At 38.9% G+C, this 20,719-nt stretch overlaps 2 protein-coding genes and 1 pseudogene across 3 annotated transcripts in view; 1 reads left to right on the forward strand and 2 right to left on the reverse strand.

Moving 5' to 3' along the window:
- LOC145491183 (uncharacterized) overlaps window positions 1-20,719 on the reverse strand; it is a 43,677-nt gene that overhangs the window by 18,936 nt on the left and 4,022 nt on the right. Inside the window, exons 5-15 of one of the 2 annotated variants that reach the window (XM_081470334.1) lie at window positions 15,682-15,713; window positions 15,068-15,146; window positions 14,603-14,647; window positions 13,783-13,963; window positions 13,267-13,359; window positions 11,917-12,036; window positions 11,580-11,819; window positions 10,717-10,917; window positions 9,833-9,991; window positions 8,400-8,729; window positions 7,838-7,918 (exon numbers count right to left, since the gene is read on the reverse strand). In XM_081470334.1, coding sequence (XP_081326460.1) covers window positions 7,838-7,918; window positions 8,400-8,729; window positions 9,833-9,991; window positions 10,717-10,917; window positions 11,580-11,819; window positions 11,917-12,036; window positions 13,267-13,359; window positions 13,783-13,963; window positions 14,603-14,647; window positions 15,068-15,146; window positions 15,682-15,713 — 1,561 coding nt within the window. Of the gene's footprint in view, window positions 1-7,837; window positions 7,919-8,399; window positions 8,730-9,832; window positions 9,992-10,716; window positions 10,918-11,579; window positions 11,820-11,916; window positions 12,037-13,266; window positions 13,360-13,782; window positions 13,964-14,602; window positions 14,651-15,067; window positions 15,147-15,681; window positions 15,714-20,719 lie in introns of both variants that reach the window. The other variant, XM_081470333.1, reaches the window with a different exon arrangement.
- On the reverse strand, window positions 4,849-7,734 carry LOC145491185 (histamine H2 receptor-like). Its single transcript, XM_081470336.1, has one exon. The coding sequence runs from the start codon at window positions 6,236-6,238 to the stop codon at window positions 5,282-5,284; it is 957 nt and encodes a 318-aa protein (XP_081326462.1). The 5' UTR covers window positions 6,239-7,734; the 3' UTR covers window positions 4,849-5,281.
- LOC145491184 (uncharacterized) lies at window positions 16,909-20,533 on the forward strand (annotated as a pseudogene).

Below are 20,719 nucleotides of genomic sequence, written 5' to 3' on the forward strand. Positions count from 1 at the left end.
TACCATTAAACTAAAGCGTGTCTGAAATTACTGAGCAATATCAATCCCTCATTTAGATGGACAGCTTGAAATACAGCTCAACATTTCGCATTTTCATCCGCAAGATTTGAGTTCTTTGTTTCGAAATTTCCACTGGAAAAGCGCACGTTTTCATGAGCCACAATGCGGCCGGATTCCGATGAACAAGAAACCTTTTGATCCTTAAGTTTAAATTAAACCAAAAAGCGAACTTTGAAGCGATCGTTGTTCTCTCGAAAGCCACTCGAAAACCGAAAGTTTAGCTAAAGTCCAGTTTGCGTTTGACAGCTGTTGTCTCTTTGGCCAATCAAATTATTCGAACAGTTCTAACAAGGATTGTGATAGGCTTATTTTAGCGTGCTTTATCAGAGTACAGATGCACACTTACGCCACTTTCCTTCGTTTGGAAAATGAAGTTTGGTTTGAGAATATTAACTGACTGTGTGAGGAAATTCATGGGTTCTCTATCATAAATCAAATGAAGAAACCTCGACTGTGCTCTGTTCTGTTGAGTGTAAAGCTCTTATGAAGCGGTAGAGCACTCAAGAAGTAGGTAGACACACTCAACTACGTCTCGTGTTTTCCCCTACACTTCAATCGTGCTCTACCGCTTCCTGCGTGCTTTATAACAGAACAGATCGAGCACAGTGGAGGCTTCTTTTCTGTTAAACAGATAAAGAGCGCTTAAAGCTCTATTACAACTTGCACGCGCACACATGCTCTAAACAACTATTAGGACTTTGTCAATTTAACGATGATAATAATAAATAAACATATTTATACAGGATGACCATTTCAGTTATAAAAACTGCTATCAACATGGGTCCTGCATAAAATAAATAAATAAATGATTAATTAATAAAATAAATCATAAAATATGCAAGAATCTAAAAAGCTGTATAGTTTAGTACGATCTCGTTTGTCTTCAGGCAGCTAAGTTAGACTGCTCGCAGTTCATGTTAGATACAAAAGACCTTTTTCAACAATAACAACAATAAATGTGGGGAATACATAGTATAATACTTCCGGCCCTAAGATAATTGAAATACGCGATTTCTGAGACACGGCATGTTCCGCAGTATGTCCACGATAGCGTGTCGAATGTGTCTCATCTTCCAACAGTACATCACTGGATTCAAAGAAGAACTAAGAAATATGAAAGTCAATGAGAAAATAAACCAACTTTTCAAAGGAATAGTGGGCCCGTTCATTTCAGTGGCGACCAAACAGATCAAGAAAGGCAAGTAACAAATCAAAAACACGAGATATACGTAGTATATACCGACTGCAGATTTAACGAGGCTAGCAAACCTTGCCATTTCCTTATTCTCGTCTAAGTCTTGTACTTGCAGGGCTTGAATCTGATTCTTGTGGCGTCGTGCGGTTAAGTAAATTCTGATGTATACCAATGTTGTAAGAAATAGACCAGCAATTCCAAGAGTAAATGTCATAAGTGAGTACATATCCGACAGCAACCACAACACTACCACAGGGAAAATTACACTAAGAAGCCATAATGAGATCACCACAACAAAAACACGCTTATGAGTCACAAGTTCCTGATATCTGAGATGAAGATGAATTGCTAAGAATCTGTCTACAGTTACAGCCACGACACCCAAGAACGAAGCTAGACAGAACGTCGACGAAATCATGACAAATGCATGCCTGAAATTGCAGTCTTCACCATTTTGTTGTAACCATTTGACCAGGAGCGAAGTGTAAACTGGTTGAACAATTAATCCAACACCGACATCTGTAACAGCAAGATTCAGGAGCAGTGTCTTCAAAGTGTCTGGCAACGACGAAGTCTTCCTTATAGCGTGGATTGTTACAACGTTCAACATGATGGCGGTATAGGACAGGAAAATGTTCAACATAAAATTAACAAGAATGGTCCAACGGAGGTTTTCTACTTCGGAGACATTCGGATAACTAAGTGTCAACAGCTCACAAGATGAGTTCTCCATTACATCCATTAAAGATTTTTCACGAAACTAGATATTCGTTTCCTTGCCACAAGGTAAGTATTCCACAAATCAATCTTTCAGACGCAATATTTTTTTTGAAAATTTGGTCACGTTTTTTGGGCATGTGCTAAAACCCAGACGGTGGATTCTGGACGATAGACGATGGACGATGGACGATGGACGATGGACGATGGACGATGGACGATGGACGATGGACGATGGACGATGGACGATGGACGATATCTCTGACATTCATTTATTTGTCGATGTTAAACTATTGAACAGCGAAAATTCGTGCCCTCCCCCCTCCCCTCCCCCGAGCAAAAATATAACTTATTAAGACTGGACAAATTATCGCGAAGTTCTGATCGCGGATTTTTCGTCACGCAATGTCGCGCATTCATTTATTTCTCTCAGCCAAAGTACATAAACATGAATAAATTTTCCACACAATCTTTTGCTTTTGTCACGCGATGTCACCATGGAGTTTTCAAATACTTGCAATAAAAACTTTCAGAGCTGGCGAAAATGAAATTGAAACACGTAAGGAAAGGAAGGGCGAAATGGTAATGGGAAGCACCGATAATCCTGGCAGACCGCTTGTGGAAAGCTTGACCAAAACAGCTTAAAAACTAAGGTGAGACTGCTTATTTCCCCCCCCCCCCCCACCCCACGACAACTCATGCAAAAACATATCACGTGCTTGCCGTATGGGCTACGATTCTCCTGCGTCATTTCTGCGTGCAGTCTGGAATAATTCATGTGAAAAAGCAATCGATTGCGGGACGAAAGAAAAAGATTGTGTGACAAATTTATATTTTGTTGTCAAAATTTAATAAATGAATAACTGACATTGCGTGACATAAAATCCGCGGTCAAAATTTGTCCAGTCAAAATAAGTTTGTTTTTTTTTTTCTTGGTGGGGAGCGGAGCGGGCACGATTTTTCGCTGTGCACTATTTCAAAATTCCATGGTGACATCGCGTGATAAAAGAAGGAATGCGTGAAATTGCGTGACGAACGATTCGCAATCACAACTTTGTCCTCGAATTTTCGCTGTTCAATATTTTAACATCGCGTGACAAAAGCAAAAGATTGTGTGACAATTTTATACTTTGTCTGAGAGAAATAAATGAATGTCAGAGATATTGTCCATCGTCCATCGTCCATCGTCCATCGTCCATCGTCTATCGTCTATCGTCCAGAGTCCACCGTCTGGGTTTTAGCACATGCCCGTTTTTTGGGATGAAAGTGAGTAATTCATTACGTTGGCGGTATAATTAAAACGACAGTTTTAATTTACATACAGGTGTTTAATTACCGCTTCCATTAAAACCAAGAAATAAACTTCACTGGTCTCTTTTTAAGGTTTACTAAGCAATCTTAATGTTTGTGAAAACCCCCAAAACAAAACTCCCTTGAATTTTGGACTTAGCAAAACTAGCACCTGCATAAGAGAGATTTTATGAACATAGTCACTTAATATTTTCATAGAAATAACAAATCAAAAACATAATGTTAGTAATTGATTGTACATCTGGAAACTGTTTCTAGTTTCACATACCGCGCATATCACGTGCGAAACGAATGCTCCATTATCCATGTGTGGGTTATAGTTACCACTTGAACAAATCAAAACTAAATAAACGGAAAAGCTTAACAATAACTGCATTCAAAAGCACACATCAGTATTACAATGTGGTTCCATTACGTCACGTATTTGACACTTTGTCTTTATAAAATGTAAACATTTACTGTCGTTTCCTGTGGCGAACAGAACCATTTACGTAAAGCACTCCGCAAACCGACTCCTGCAATGAAGTAATTATTTATCCCAATGTCGGCTCCACAAGTAGGAGCAAACAATGGTAACGAGATCAAATGAATTCACTGATGAATAACCTTTTTTAAAACACCGAAAACAGATTAAAATGTCCTTCTTGCAGCCATAGAGAAAGCCATACAGAATAGACAGGTCTTTTTTCGGGACGAAGAAAATTGTCCTTGATAGATATGTGTCTTGACACAGGATTCTCAAGGCCACTGATCGTTTGGCTTACAAGGTGTTCTAGGCCAAGCTAAGACAGTTTCCTTTTTCCATACCACGGACGAACTGGGTCACTTAAAAAAGCTACGTCACGGTTTGCGCATTCTAAAAGGTTTAGCTTGAATTTTTCAAGTTTATCGTTTGTAATCCGTGTCAATCTTCTCCATGCTTAACCATCCTTGTTCCTTTATGGTTTATTATTATCTCTTTGGTGATTCCTTATCTTAGTAAACTACTATTTTCAGGTTTCCTTCACTCAATTGCCGTGAATGATTTCTCTCTTTGCTAAGAGAACTACTAATCCACAGTTAACGAAAGCAAATAAGTGTTCCAGAACTCACTCTGTCAGATGTTTTGTTTGCACAAACATAGGTCAACTGAATAGTTCATAAGGTTTGCGGTCAAATTAAGATAAAATTGCTAGTTTGTATCCGAGGGTCTTGAATTTTCTAATAGCTATTCAACCAGTGATCGATTAGCATACCATCCGGAGGAGGGAGGGGGGGGGGGGGGAGAAATACTCCCAGTCGCTTTATGCTACAGAAACAAGGATAAGCTCCGGCCTGATGGGCCACTTGCCTGGAGCAGACTTCACGTTTTTGCTTTTATAAAACCGAGAGGTAACCGTCATTGGCGTGAGTGTCAGGTCAATTAAGCAAGCATTGTGTTTATGAAAATCTAAAAGGCTGCCAATAACTTGGCAGACGTTTTGGTCGCGGTATATGGGGACATTTAGCTATATTATAAGTGCACTGATCGAAAATAAATTAGCACGTTCATAGTTATTAGTTCATCTAATGCTGTCAAAAGGAAAAACAGTGAACCAAATGAAAACGGTTTATTAAAAGCCATCTAGAAAATTAATCCATTGCACACCTGGAAACTGCTACAAGTTTCATCTGCTGATAACCTCTAATTTATGTTATGCCAGTGAAAGACACAATACGGCCAGTAGAACTGCTTATTCTTACAAGAAGGTCGTAACGTATTCATCATTATATCATTATTCTAATATATATGACAAAATTTATTCCAAGCGATTTTTCCTTTCTTAAATTATAAAACTACCATTGCCGAAAAATTTCAAAGGTCACCCAGCTATACATCTCACTGAGTCAGTTTAACACGATCTCGTTTCTCTTCAGGAAGCTAAGTTAGACTGTTCGTAGTTCATAATATACAAAAAAGGCGTTTATCAACAATAACAACAATGAATGTGGGGAATATATGGCATAACACTGCCGACCCTAAGATAAGTGGGATACGCGATTTCTGAGCAAGGGCATGTTCCGCAGTATGTCCATGATAGCGTGTCGAATGTGTCTCATCTTCCAGCAGTAAATTACTGGGTTCAACGATGAGTTAAGATACACGATCGTCCATGAATAAAACCAAAAACTCTTCAATGAGAAACTGGGGCCATTTATTTCAAAGGCAACCAAACTGGTAAGGTAGGGCAAGTAACAAATCAAAAACACGAGATATACATAGAATATACCGACTGCAGATTTCATGAGACTAACAAAATTTCCCATTTCGCCAGTCTGTACTGCTTGTTGTATTTGCTGGGCCTGAATCTGATTCCTAAGGCGTCGAACGGTTAAATACAGTCTGATGTAAATCATTGTTGTAAGCAAGAGATAAAGAAGTCCAAGAGTAAAGATGATAACTGAGTGAACATCGAATGGCAACCAAAGCAGCATCAAAGCCTTTGATGCTGCTCCGGGAAAAATAACACTAAGCAGCCATATTGAGATCACCACAGCAACAACACGCTTGTGAGTCACAAGTTCCTGATATCTGAGATGAAGATGAATTGCGAAGAACCTGTCTACACTTAGAGCCACAACACCTAAGAACGAAGCAAAACAAAATGATAACGAAATAATCGAAAAAGCCATATATGTGTTGCAGCCAGGAGGATTCTGATGTAACCACTTGACCGAAAGGAAAATGTAAAATGGGTGAACTAGTAAACCAACACCAATATCGGACACAGCAAGACTCAGGAGCAATGTTTTTAAAGTCTTTGGCAACGACGCAGTTTTTCTTATCGCGTGGATCGTCACAATATTCATCATAATGGCAGTATAGGACAGAAAACTGTTGAAGAGACAATTAGCAATGTAAGTCGAACGAAGCTCTTCAGCATCAGAGGCTTCCGGAAAGTGTTGCATCAAAAGTTCACAAAGTGATTTCTTCATGGCAACTCACTCTCGTTTCCGAAGATGTTTTACCTAGCTAAGATAGCTTCCTTTCTTAATGCCACGGACCAACTGACTAATAGGCTGAAACCTCGATAAACGAAGATAGTGTTCAGGAAACCGTTCAGACTGTTGGCATAAAACTGAATGATTTATGGTGTGCAATGTTAAATTAAGATTAAACTGCTAATTTATATGCAGGTTTTGAATTAACAGCTGCTCGGATTAAAACAGAGATAACATCAACAGTCTGTGTGAGCCATACTAAGCATGTGATCTGCTTGTTTTAAAAAACAACAAAATATATCTCTTATTTGCACCTTTCAGAACCTCTACATTTGTTAAATAGGCATAATCAATAACAATTTGATATAATACTACTGAGGGAAGATCCTTCGTCACATGCTTAAGGAGTTGGCTGAAAATAAGTTAAGTAGTGTATAGGAAAAATTCATTTAAGAGGAAAAAAAGCATGACAAAGAAAAACAAAAGGAAGTCTTTAAAAAGCCGCTTAGTATGATTATCGATGGCACAGGAGTAAATTGCTGTCCGTTTTTAATGTGCCGCGCATGTCCAAAGGGCGAGGTAATTTTCCAGCAATGCCGCATTGTTTGAACGAATCAGTGCTATATGAAGAGTAAATAAACAATAGCCTCCATTTAGCACGAAAATATGCTCGGATATTTGTCCGCGGACATTATCTCTTCCGAGAAGCGAACAGTTTTCCGAGAGCGTAGCTCGAGGAAAACTTTGAGCTTTGAGGAACAGATAATGTCCAACGACAAATATGTGAGCATATTTTCATGCCAAATGGAGGCTATTGTGTTTATTATCCTTCAAATATTTTTCGCAACACGCACGGTTTTGAAAATTGGAGAATATCCCCGAATATTGCCCAGTTTTAGCTGGGGAATATTCGGTCACGAGACGCATTTAGACCAATCGCGCGCGAGTAAAAATATTTGATGGATTATAATGGCTGAAAATAGTAAGGTCAGAGGGCCCACATGTTCACTACCATCTTGGTACCATTTAGTAAACAAGATTATAAAAATACGTACTGAACATACTTGGACGTTAAATAATAAAATAAAATAAAATATAATAGGCCTAAGGTTAAAGGCGCATAGAAAAAATTCATGGATATTCTTTGAATAGAGTCAAAAGAAAAAAAACTGAAGAAAAACAAATCAATTTATAACAATACGATTATTCATTAACTTCATCACGCGACGAACCTCGTTGAACGACACTACAAGCTTCTTGCCTTAAAGTAAGCCGGTGTCACCTGTAAATTGCTGCCAGTTTCATGTGCTGTATGAGGACTGACATCTGGCAGATGTTAGTCCTCGCTTTAAAGGTCTATTCCATCATGGCGTCTGTCGTGGCTGAAAATAATCCTGAACTGTTTTACGGCCCTTGCAAACGAGGAAACGTTGTTGCGCAACATTGTACGAAAGCAATGTTTCCCTACATGTTTCCCCTTGAAGGTTTCAGAAAATGTTTACCCATTTGCGAGCCGAAGAAACAATTTTAGCAAAAAATTTTCGCTTGTTTGCGGGGGTCCTTTACAAACATTTCTAAAAAGTGACTCTGTACCTTGTGCAGCCGGTGACCTGTCATCCTGTGGTTTAACAGCTTGTGGATTTTTAACTGCCTCATCTTTGACTTCCTCTGAAGCTAAAATACAAGGAAGGGCATCATTACTACGGCAGTTTCCTAACGGCTGCCTGTGTGTCTGCCCTAAAGCCAAAGTCAAAACTGTTCAATCACTATAGCGCCAGGAATTATGACGAAACAATGACAACTACAAACAAAACCATTTGTAACTAGTGGAAGCGCGGGAAAATTCACGTTGTTAGCGAGGGAGATCAAACCACCCTTGGGCTAACACAAGTTATTTTCTTGGAAAGAACCGTTTCTCTCAGGCTGGTGAATTGTCGAGGAAACCTGATGAATGGAATGCGTAATTTGTGATGGACTACATGTACACTGAGTATTTTATCCAAGGAAAATATCAACACTTATGCAAACTTCAGACCTCACTTTTACAAACAAATTTTAAGCAAACTCCTTTAAGCTGAAGGCATAAAACGCGTGTTTTAGTTGCAGGGAGAATTCAATCCTAATTCTGAAACGGTTCAAAATTTTAAGTCCCCACCATTACTAGTTGTTTCTCTTCTAGTTGGCTTGTTCCCTTCTGGTGGTTTCTTGTTATCATCCAAATACGATCCATTGATGTTCTCATCTTTTTCACCTCTCTTTGCCAGCCTTCTGCCTGATCTTTCACCCGGAGCTGTAGAGGGTCGCTCACTTCCAAACAATTCGTCACCAAGTCCCAGATCATCTGAAAACCTCACGGAGCGCTTGGTGGAGCCGGGAGCTGTGTCTGGTCTGGCCAGACCCCCTCGGCTGCGTGACTGGCTGCTGGAGGCTGCAGAAGGCATGTAGCCTCCAAACTGAAACGACTCCTCAGATGTAGGACTTGAAACTGTAAAACAAGAAAATTCATCACGGTAATGTGATCAGCAGGTTTACAGGCAAATTTTTCAGCACCGCGCAAAGAAATAGAACGTGAAAACGTGACTTAAATCGACCTGACAACAGGTTAATACAGAAAAAAAATGAGAATAAGAGGAGTATACCCAAGAAACACTCGTGAAAGTTTTGGAAAACTCGAAAAAGCTGTGGAAACAATCGCCTGTTGGCTTGTGTTCGCACAGCATTTCTCGTTCTCCCAAACTTTTACTCGTGTTTCTATAACTCGATAGGAACACGGAACATGTTTTCCGTTTCTTAATCAATATTGAACATTGACGTGGGGAGGAAAGGGAAATTAAAGCTGGAGAGAGATTTATCAACCTGTTGCAAAGTGTCCAAACTAATTGTGACAAGAATTAAAGCAATTACAAACGAAAATAATTATGTACAATCATGTTACAGTGGAATAATGATATTTCGACCACCAACAGTCCACCAAACGCAGGTCTTGTTCTCGGGTCTTATTAACGGAGAGGCCACAATCAATGGTTACTTTATACATGTAAATATAACAGAAACTGACTGACTTTAAAGTCGCCTTCCTTCAGACCACTGGAAAGTTGCCGAAATAACAAGGTGGTCGTAAGACAAGGTTCTGCTGTATTGGTGGTTTGCAACCAATACCGAGAGTTTCAAATGACAAAGGCCGAGCGGCCTTCGTGGATGACACAAACAAAAGAGGTTAGTTAGAAATCTTTCGTTAATGTCATCCACTACGGCGGCGATGATGTCCCGTGAAAACCAAGAACACCTGTACATAAAACAGGGTTCACGAAAAGTACCATCAAGACCCCCGGGACAAGTAGATTTTTCTTCGGGGCAAGTAACTTTTCCTTGTCACTTGTCCGACGGTCAAGGGCTTACAGAAAGTTGTTTGCCAGTTAAGTCATACAAAGGAAAGCAAAAACAAGCATTCCATTGCGCTGGGCAAGCAAAATCTGAGAGCTACTAGTCCGAAGGAGGGGAAACTGGAATTCAAATATTTTTCGAGCCCTGTTAAACATAAACAACATGAGTTGTAGAAAGATTTCCCATTGCCATATTCCGTCATACCTTTCTTACTTGCTGTACTTCCAGCAGATGACTTCCCACTGATGTTGGCCATGAAGTCATCCAGTGACTTAGGAACTTGCTTTTTAGGTTCATCTTTCTCTTTTTTACCCAAAAGTTCACTGAAACGAGAATTCTTTGAGGGACTGTCACTTCTGGTCTCTGTTTTAAAATGTAGAGGGAAATAATCTAAAAGTGCAGTCGAGTAAAGTTCAGATTAAGGATGATACCTACAGTACCTTGAGTGCACAGACTGCTCTTTTTCACACGGGGAGGGGCAGGGTAGAATTCCATGCATGTAGGTACACTACTGCTCAGAACTAAGCGAATCAAAATTCGCATTAGTAACGCGTTCACAACCCGAAGGGGTTAACGAGCGCGCGTTTTGCTGCGTATTATAGCGCTGTAATGTAAACGCATTAGTAATTGTATGAGCTTGGTTATTGTTCGCTTCTTTTGTTACTTTGTGAAAGGAAGTTAACGACCTTTTCTTAAGGCAACATTCGGTATGAATGTCATGTGTTTTCAAGGAGTAGACAAGTTCTACTTCTTTCGTACCGGCTGTATGCAGGCAGGCCAGTAGGCCCTCAGGCGAATCGGTCAGTTGTTCGATGGTCAGTCAGTTGGTAGGTACAACATAGGTAGGTTGGTAGGTATGTAAGTCAATCAATCAATCAATCGGTCAATCAGTCAGTTGCTCGATGGTCACTCAGTTGGCAGGTACAACGTGGTAGGTATGTAGGTCAATCTGTCAATCGGTCAATCGACTAGATGGCCAGTTGGTCGGGAGGTAGAATGCTTGTGCAATGGTCTGCGGTTTTAATTTTACTAGCACTGTTAACAAGGTCCGACAAAGTAGACGGACAGTAAAAAGAATAATTAAGTACCTGTGCCAGGCAGATCATCGTCATCACCAAAAATATCCCCAGAGGACTCTTGACTTTTCTTTCTGTTGCTAAGTTCTGGCTTTGATCTTGGGGGTGGGGTGGGTGAGTCTCTCGGAGTCTTTTCAATAGAATCATTTAGACCAGGTAGATCTTCATCTGAATCAAAATTGATCTCATCTTTGCTTGGCTTCGCTTTCCTGGCTGAAACCAATGATTGAAATAGTTAGCCAAATGTCAAACAAATTTATACCTGTCAGTCAAAAATGTATTAGACGGACACCTTCAGGACCCTTGCTAGTGTCCGCTTAATACACTCAGAGTGTCCGTTGAAAACAGGTTCCCTCAGAATTCGTCTTGAAAGGGCCATATTAGTATTCGTCAGTTTTAAAAGGCCTTGAAAGGGTCAAATAACATTCTCGTAAGTATGCAGTAACCGTATCTATATTGATCGAATTATGTGAAGTTTCACAAAATCAAACAAGCACAAAAGGTCTGTAAAAACTAAACCAAATAATAAAATACTGCATTTCTGTGACAGCTCTTTGTCGGCCAACTTAAATGGCCGATGTATTAAAACGTGGACAAAAAAACATGCATCCTTTCTGCAGTGTCCGTTTAATACAGGTTTCTAACAACAGAAATGACCATACAAGTCAAGTTTAAGGTATCCATGTTCGCTTAACAGAGGAGTCTGTTGAACAGGGGTATTTTTTACAGTACATGTGGTAAAAAAAATTGGACTTGCACTGCTGTCTGCTTAAGACAGAGTGTCCGCTTAATATGGGGTCCGCTTAATACAAGTTTGACTTTGTTAACTGAATTGAATATATCATTGAATATCTTATTGTGCAAGTGTTAGTTACCAGCTGTCTTTCCAATGCCTTTGTCTTGAGGAGATGCCTGGGAAGATCTCACATCTTCCCCCCTGCTATCTGGTGCAGCTGCTGGGGATCCAGGAGGGGAAGATACAGTTCCACTTCCATCTTTGTCCCTCCTGACGGCAAGTTGATGTTCTGGTGTTACAGGAGGTGACGGTGAATTTGCAGGCTCTGGATTGGCTGATCGACGCCCTCTTGAGGACTTTGGCCTTTCTTCAGTGGAGTCTAGAAAATGTCAAGCCATGCCCAACAAATTGTTAGCAAAGTATTCTATTTATGTATGGCTGTGCATTAACTAGCTACATGTACACGGGTAGCACACCTTGTCTGGATATCCCTGATGAGCCAGCTTTCTTGGCAGTTGTGGACTTTTTAGGTTTTGGTTTTGGATCATCATCTTCATCCGACAAAAGACCAGCTAAGGGATCATCTTCATCAAATTCTGTAAGATACATGTACAGTGTCGTAGTTAAAGCACATTAAATACATTGGAACCGCCGCAATATTCAGCTGGTACGAAAGAATTAAAACTTGTCTACTCCTTGAAAACACATGACATTCATACCGAATGTTGCCTTAAGAAAAGGTCGTTAACTTCCTTTCACAAAGTAACAAAAGAAGCGAATAATAACCAAGCTCGCACATACTAATGCGTTCACTTTATTTAACACGCTACAACGCGAAGTCAAAACGCAGTCTAACGCAGCAAAACGCGCGCACGCGTTAACCCACTTGCGTTATTAACGCGAATTTTGGTTTGCTTAGTTCTGAGCGGTACTGTACTGTCATTTTAAGCCGTGCTAGCTCTTTTGGGAAAGGCAGTCACCCACTGTAGTGGCTGCATGTAGCCAGTTTAATTCAGGGACGAGTAGTCTAGGTTCGATCTGCATCAAAACTAGTCAGCCTGCTCCCTGAACTATGTTCTTGACGAGAGACTTCACTCTCAAAGTGCAAAATAACTAATAAACAATACGTTTATTTATAAGATTTTTTAGTGTGTAACACTGCTGTAATTTTATTGAGTCTTGCAGTATTTTAGCAAGCGCATAGCCCGCAGGATGAGTCAAAATACAAATGACAATTTAAATTGCGCTGGGATACTACACACTAAAATGTCTTATTTATATTTAAGAAATTTACTATCCAACTTTTTAATTTTCCTTTACTGAAAACAAAACTTTGAATTGTTTTTTTTTGGTCATGCAAGCTCAGGAGGATTACAACAAACCTGCTTCCGAGAGTAAATACCACAGGAATATTGGTATTGAAAATATTGTTTGAACACTATGGAGGGGAGATGGACACTAATGTACATGTGTGGAATGTTATTGTGAAGTTGGATAGATGACATTCAAAACTACATTTCAGACTCATTTATAATCCATCAAGTTTAAACAAAGGAAAACATGACCGTGATGGTGTTGGGATATCTGATCGAAATTAGCATAGATTTTTACGACTTGAAATCTCCGTTTGCTCCTTAGACTTAGCTTCAATTGAGAAGATATATCAAACACTCGAGACAGTGTTTGACCACATTTCCAAACACCTCAAAGCTTTGCTGAGCATCGTATTATCGACTCTCTTCTCGGTGTTTGGAAATGTGGTCAAACACGGTCTTTCGTGTTTGATATAATTTACTTACAAAACTGCAAGAAAACAGCACACTCACCTCCAAAATCAAACTTTTTTCTTGGTTTTTGTGTTTCTTTTGGTTTAGTGGCAACAGCACCAGAGTCTTGTTTGGTGTCTTTTTTCTCACCAGCTGTATATTACATTAAATAATTGTTTAACATGGCATTTAATTCTTTCTGATTTTAGAACGATCAATACTTATTACCAAATGGAGTAAATGTTCCACTAAGGTGAACAAAATAACACAAAAAACACAGTTAAATGATAATTTTCTAGTCACTGTGTATGCGTTTCTCAAACAAAGGATCAAAATTTGAGACTAAAAGTCTGCCTTCAAAAAATTCAGACCAAAGATCTGCATTAAAAATTGAAATAGAAGTTATTTGCTTCATTTTTTTAGTAACATTTTTTAACATGAGCCTTTAGCAAGGGGGATTGTGAAAACATTCCCCACATTTTTCGACTTAATATAAAGTTACTATAAATACTACTAATATTAACATTATTCTATTATAATACTATTTCTTAACTATGCCAACTGGAACCAACATACTTTTTGCAGAGGATGGAGAAGAGCTCTTTGCCCTTGTGGAGTCTACACTAGGGGGTCGTTCATTATCAGTGTTTATCTTCTTTGGTTCTGATGCATTCTTCACAGATTTTGTAGGTTTGTTGGGTGTGGCCTTCTTTCCTAGGGATCCACCAAACAGATCTGACTCCATATCATCCAAACCCTGGAGAAAATAGAATCAAATTAGGTTATGTGCACATGATTCAGACATGTAGTTGAGCTTTCTTGGAAACTGGATTGTAAATTCTGAAAGAGTCACTCCCAAATTATTGTCAGTGCGAGGTATGAAGATTAAAACCTGTTAATCTCAAGATTCTTCGAGTTGCTTAATTGAGTGAAGTCACTTTTAAACAAATCAACTAGATTGTTGTGTTTTACACACTCAGAGAATCATAAATCATAAGACTCAAGTAGAAGCGCATGGACATTTTCTGGTGTCATTTCTATGATCTGTAACAGTGTAGACCATGACTCAGAAAAACGTACAATGTAGTCCACTAGTTTGTTATTATTGGAAAGCTTTTTCAACTTACTGGAAATAGAAAATTCAGTCTGAAATGCATTTGCATGGCCCTTTTTATCTGCCTGAAGTTCTCTGTCTAGTCAGAAATTTTCCCTCAAATATCAAATTTCAACTGGTATCCATTTCTCAAAATAAAATTGTTTTCTGAAAGGGCATGTTACGAGAATCCTGCCAGTTATTCCAGTTGAAGACTAAAATACTAAATATTATGATTCTGCATACACTGTATCACTTAAAGACGTATAATAATTTATATCAACAAATGTATGGAACACTCACAGCTAGGCTGTCAGCCATTTTCTTGGCATCTGCTTCACAGAGTGACTGCTTGAAGATATACAATTCACAAATGAAGGTGGAAATAATATAGTTTTGATAACAATTTTGTTACTATGCAACCTGTCAAACGAAGGTGAGAAAACTGATTTATTATTATAGGCATTCTCTTGTCAGATATAGCCTTTGATGGACATGGCCTTGCATAGTTCCTGTACAGCTTTCTTCAAATAAGTGTTTGAGGTGTACTACTGGATTACAGATACAGACACTGTTAGTACATGTAAAATATGTATCATACGTTGAGTGTCTAGTCATGCAAAACAAGTCTCATCTTTGGATACAAGGGTCTTGTCTCATGAGATGAGACTCTCCTCTCAGAAGAGAGGGTGGTAACTTACTTTTGAGTGGTACTGTATTTATTTGAGAATACAATAAATGTAATTAAAACTGAACTAAAATGATCACCTCGTCAGGATCATCATCATCATCAAAACCATCTCCTGCCATCTGTGCCAAACTGCTATAGAAATCTTCATCTGTAGCACTGACAACAAAAATTACACACAGTCGCACTGTTAGCAAAACTACATGACTGTAGCTGTTTGGATACCAATGAAATTAGCTAACAATTTTATGAAGTGATTGACCTACAAGCATACTTGAAGTGCATTTATTTAAAGAGGCAAAAGAAATGAACAAATGATTGACAGTAAAATTCAAAGGGTGGTGAAGGACTCTCTAGAGGGACACTGAATGTTCCATTTGATAAACAAGTGTAATGAGGGGTGGAGCCAAAGAGGGAGTATCCTTCAGGGTGGAGAAAATGACAGATGGCACTCGGAGTACCATCTTGTAATGTGACATCAACAGATCAAGACATTTACACTTATTGTGGGATAAATTGTTTCAAGATACACAGTCTGTGACATATCTCCTTTACTTGAAACTTCTCAGAGGTGACAACATGCAGTTTTCACTAAGTAACCACTTTGACATTATAGTTCATTCTTAAATAGGTGTCACCTAAGGGAGGTTTAGGTCAACATTGTACTTTCAATATTTATCATAAATTCACATACCCAGAAGTTAAAGATGCTTTCTTGCCAGGAGCCTTGAAAAAAGATAAAGGAAAAAAATAAACATGTTTTCAAAGTCTCTCCAGTTCCCATAATGCTAATGAGGCAAAATTTTGACCCAATATGGTCTAAGCTCTTGTAAGCAACCACTTCCATAAGTGACCACCTAGGCTTAACATTTTGGGTGGTCACTTAAGGGAGGTTCCACTGTAGTTAATTACATGTATGATGTGACAATAAATGCAGAATAAATAACTAGTAACCAGGCAATGGGAAAATAACAAATATTGCTAATTACAGGGTGATGAAAAAAGAAACATTTTCATTTTCAAACATATCTGAATAGCCACTGAACGATTGGCATGAGAAATTTGCCTACGGAATGAGGGTTCTACCCAACAAATATGAAGCACATCCTTGATTTTGAGCTGAAAAGGTGTTGGAGGTAGTATCTAGGGTGGAAAAACAATCTTCAGAACATAAAGCTCCACAGCTTTCCAAGACTTCAAGGATGTGAAAAGTGTGGAAATTTTTGACAGTGAAAAGGTGCTCCTGGATTTGTATAGTGAGATGCTGTTGAGCTTCACCAACATGCACGTGTTGATGAGTTCTGGTAGGTATATTAAAGAGGCTCAGTCATGGTTTGTGCATATTGAGAAGTTTAGCCTTAATTTTTCAAATTCGTTGTTTATAATGCGTGTTAATCCTCTCCATCCTTAGCCATTGTTGTTCCTTTATGGTTTATCATTATATAACTCTTTGGTGTTTTTCTATCTTATTTAAGGGCATTTTCCACAGTTACGGACGTTACATTCAGAGTCATTTTTGAAACTTTAATCTAGCACAGGCAAAGGATAGGAAGAGATTGTCCAATGTTACATTGCTGATCATGTTTGTGCCTGCTGACGCATTAATTGAGTTATAAAAGTTTTCCACTTGACTGGCCTATATTTTAAAATAGAGCAAAAAACACACCGTTACGGATGTTACATAAAAAACAACCACATGAGCCAGAGCACTGGTATTAATGGAAAATTCCTGTGAAGTGTCAGGGCTTATTGCATGAACTGCTCCAAATATTTGAAGTATAGTAGTTGTGTGAACCAAAAAGCTTAATTTAATTTAAACTGGCTTTCGCAATTATATAATGCTATGTGAACTTTAACGTTACGGATGTAACAGCCAATGTTACGGACGTTACACTGTGTGAATTATTATAAAATGCACACAATAAATCAGCTTTTTTTGTATTGTTGGCCACAGTTTTTTGGACATATAAGTTTAAAAAGGCTTGTATTTAACATTTTATAAATCAAACTGGTTGGTACTTTATGTTAAAGGCGTGAAATGTCCCAACACAGTATGAAGGACACTACATTCATTTTACATAATGTACTCAGCTTTGAGCATGCTCTTTGCAAACTATCTGAGCCCACAGACATATACTGGACTCCAGTGAATATAATTAATTCCTTCTCTAAAACACTGCTTTCTTTGAGAATTCACATATCCAAAAATGCGTTTAACTATGGCAGAAAGAGTCCGAAATCACAGAAAAAAAATCAAAGAAAATGCAGAAAAGCATGCAGCACATAAAGAGAAAGACAGACTTAGGAAAAGAGAAAGTAGAAAGAAAGCTGTTGATCCAAGAAAAGCTGAACTTGAAAGAAAGAAGTGTAGGGAAAGAGTGCGATTGCACAGGCTTAAGAAAAAGTTGTCTGCCTCACATGTACAAGATCCTGGTGACACTCCTGTAAGCTATGCTTACAAAACTCCACAAGCACTGGGTAAAGCAGTACACAAAGTTTCACCATTACTACCAAATAGCCCAAGGAAACAAAAAGCTGTAATCGAAAAGATTGCAAAGTCACATGGACTTCCACTTTCAAGTGAACACCAGAAATCCACTGGCAACAAGTGCATTGCCAAGTCCACAGTTAACTGTGTTTAAGAATTTTACTACCGAGATTCCATTTCTCGACAAGCACCAGGGCGTAAAGACTATGTTATCATGAAAGAGAATGGGAAGAAGTTGAAACTACAAAAGAGGCACTTGATGTGGTCACTGAAAGAGACATTTGGACTGTTTCAGAAAGAGAACCCTCAGGTAAAGATTGGCTTCAGCAAATTCTGCTCTCTTAGACCAAAGAATGTTCTGCTGCAAGCATTCATGCCACGGCAGGTTTGTCTCTGCCAGTATCATGACAACGTGAAGTTGCTCTGCGAATGCCTCACAAAAGAAATCCAAAGTTTTCCTTCCTACTCTGCAGCATTTGTTGATAACTTTGTCTGCGATAGCAATAAAGAAGAATGCATGATGAGCAAATGTGGTTCATGTCCAGCCTGGCTTGATGCAGTCAAGGAAGATGCTGCTCTGGATGAAATTGTTCAGTGGCAACAATGGGAGAGAGTTTCTCATCAAGTTCAGTCCAAACAAGGCAAACCCAAACTGGTGAAGAAGATGGAGAAAGTCACCAAAGAGGGAATTGTTGAAGAAGCCTTGCATTCTCTTCAAAGTAAAATGCCTTCATTCTTGGAGCATGTTTTTGTAAAGAGGAAACAAGCAGAATTTTTTGAAAAACGCACAGCCAGATGAAGCTGTTGTCCACGTTGATTTTGCTGAAAATTATACCTGTCAGCATCAAGACGAAGTTCAAGCAGCGCATTGGAGTCAGCAACAGGTTACACTCTTTACTGTTGCAATTTGGACTAAAGATTCGGATGACAACACAAAGTGCAGTTCACATGTTATAGTCAGTGATGACCTCGACCATGACAAGAAATCAGTTACTGTTTTTATGGATATTGTGGTAAACAATTTTGTCAAGAAAAATTTTCCACAGGTTAAAGTTGTCGACATCTTTTCTGATGGGCCCACCTCCCAATTTAAAAACAGGTACATGGCTGGCTTCTACCATACTCTTCAGAGAAAGGGACTAAAAATAAAGTGGCACTTTTTTGCCACTTCCCATGGCAAAGGAGTGGTTGATGGCTTGGGAGGAACAGTAAAAAGGATGGTGTGGACTGCAGTATCCACGAGGAAAGTGGCAAATGTGCAGGACGCAAAATCCTTTGCAAACGTTGCAGCACAATTCTGCAAATCAATCAACATTCAACTATGTCTTAAGAAGGATATTGATGAATTAGGCAGTGGTCTTGTACTGGACAAATGCTTTCAAAAAGCCACAGCTATCCCAGGAATTAGCAAGGTCCACTGCATAGCACCAGCAGAGAATGGTCAAGTACATTGTCTCCTTTATTCAAGTCAGCTATCTGTTCTTCATGAGATTGAACGATCAAATGATGCTGAAGAAACCTGTAGTGACTCAGTCAATGAAATAACCAGATCTGAAGTCAGTGACGGTTCCTGTAACAACAGTGGGGACAGTGGGGATGAAGAGAGTAGTGGCGATGGAGGTAGTGATGGTGATGTTGCTGATGATGAAGATGACACGCCATTGTGCACATATGCTACATTACCAGCTGACACACCTATGACTGATGAAGAGGAAATTATTATTCAGATACAGCAAGGCTTGCCTGACCACATCAGGGCAATTCTTAATGACCACTGCACTGAATTCCAAATTCCTCCATTCAGCAGTCTAATGGCAGGGCTAATTATTAGTGAAGCCATTGACTTTAAGGGTGATCCCTTAATTGACATAAGGGACTTGAAAGAGCTCGAAGGAAAAGCTGTAGAAGATGAATCAAAGTGGGTTACAAATTTTATTGTTGATGCATATCTACAGCTAGTCAAGGCTGAAAGTGCTCAAAAGGGTGTTAAAGTGGAAATTTTTCGATGGGAAGAATTTGAAAAGCTGGTGCAAAGGCAGACCCTGAAAGATCCTCTGACAGACAAAGATGACCTTTTCAAACAAGATGCAGTTTTCTTTCCCTGCAATGATACTGAGGGTGAACATTGGTTCCTTGGAGTGATGTTTCCTCAGGAAATGTGTATCATAGTGTTCGACAGCTTGCCAGGTCAGTTTGTTAAGCCAACTGTCTTAAAGCGAGTGGAAATGATGGTGTCACTTCTTTTGAAAGCTGACCGGTCGACTGATGTCAGCCAGTGGTCTTTCTATTCAAACAAGCCTGGTGAGATTCCAGAACAGAATAATACCTATGACTGTGGAATTTTCAGTTGCCTATATGCAAGATGTGTGGCTACAAGATCTGTGATGATCCCTAAAACTGAGGTTCTGGCATACAGGCAACTGATGATCCAAGAGTTGCACCAGAAAAGCCTTTGCCCAATTCCACCACCAACTATTCAACCAGGGGAATACTATGCAGTTGATTACGTCAAAACCTATTATTTTGGGAGAGTAATGAAGAAAAGTGGCAGTTTTGTAGAATTCAAGTTCCTGCACAGAAATAGTGCCAGTACTTTCCATTGGCCTAGACGAGATGACGTGGACACAGTCCACTTTTCAAACATTTTTTCTGATCCAGTAACTGTTCCCCAATTTATCAGTGGGCCTTTTGAAATTCCGGAGCTGCCTGCTGTGGAAAAACTTTTCAAAGTTATAAGGAAACACAAGAAAGTTTGAAAAACTATCAAGAGAAATAACTGTTTAACCAGAATACTAATTCCATTGATGTTAGGTGCAACAAGTTAATGTTTAAAAAGACAAATTGTCTTTGAGTGTAATGTTTGGGTTCTTGAGACTTTTTCAAATGTAAGCTTCAAGAATTGTAACGTCCGTAACGTAACGTCCGTAACAAAGTTTTCTTACCATTATTTGGAAAATGTTGCAGTTTTTCAGGGACTGCTTTTTACCAAAGTGTTTCTAAAGAATATTTAGCTTTGTGGCAGAAATATCTTTGAAATCTTTTAAATAGTTATTTTAAGAATGGAAAAAGATTGTGTAAACATTACGGACGTTATGTAACGTCCGTAACAAAATTTACTTTGTTAATAACTATTTTTTTTAAAAAGTTCAGGGTGAAATTTATATTTTTTATGTATTAACTCCTTTGAGGTATTTCTTCTGATATAACTGTTTGTAGACACAAATCATTTCCAAGTTTTATATAG

This window comes from Orbicella franksi, chromosome 6 (assembly GCF_964199315.1).
Source record: "Orbicella franksi chromosome 6, jaOrbFran1.1, whole genome shotgun sequence".
Taxonomy (NCBI): domain Eukaryota; kingdom Metazoa; phylum Cnidaria; class Anthozoa; order Scleractinia; family Merulinidae; genus Orbicella; species Orbicella franksi.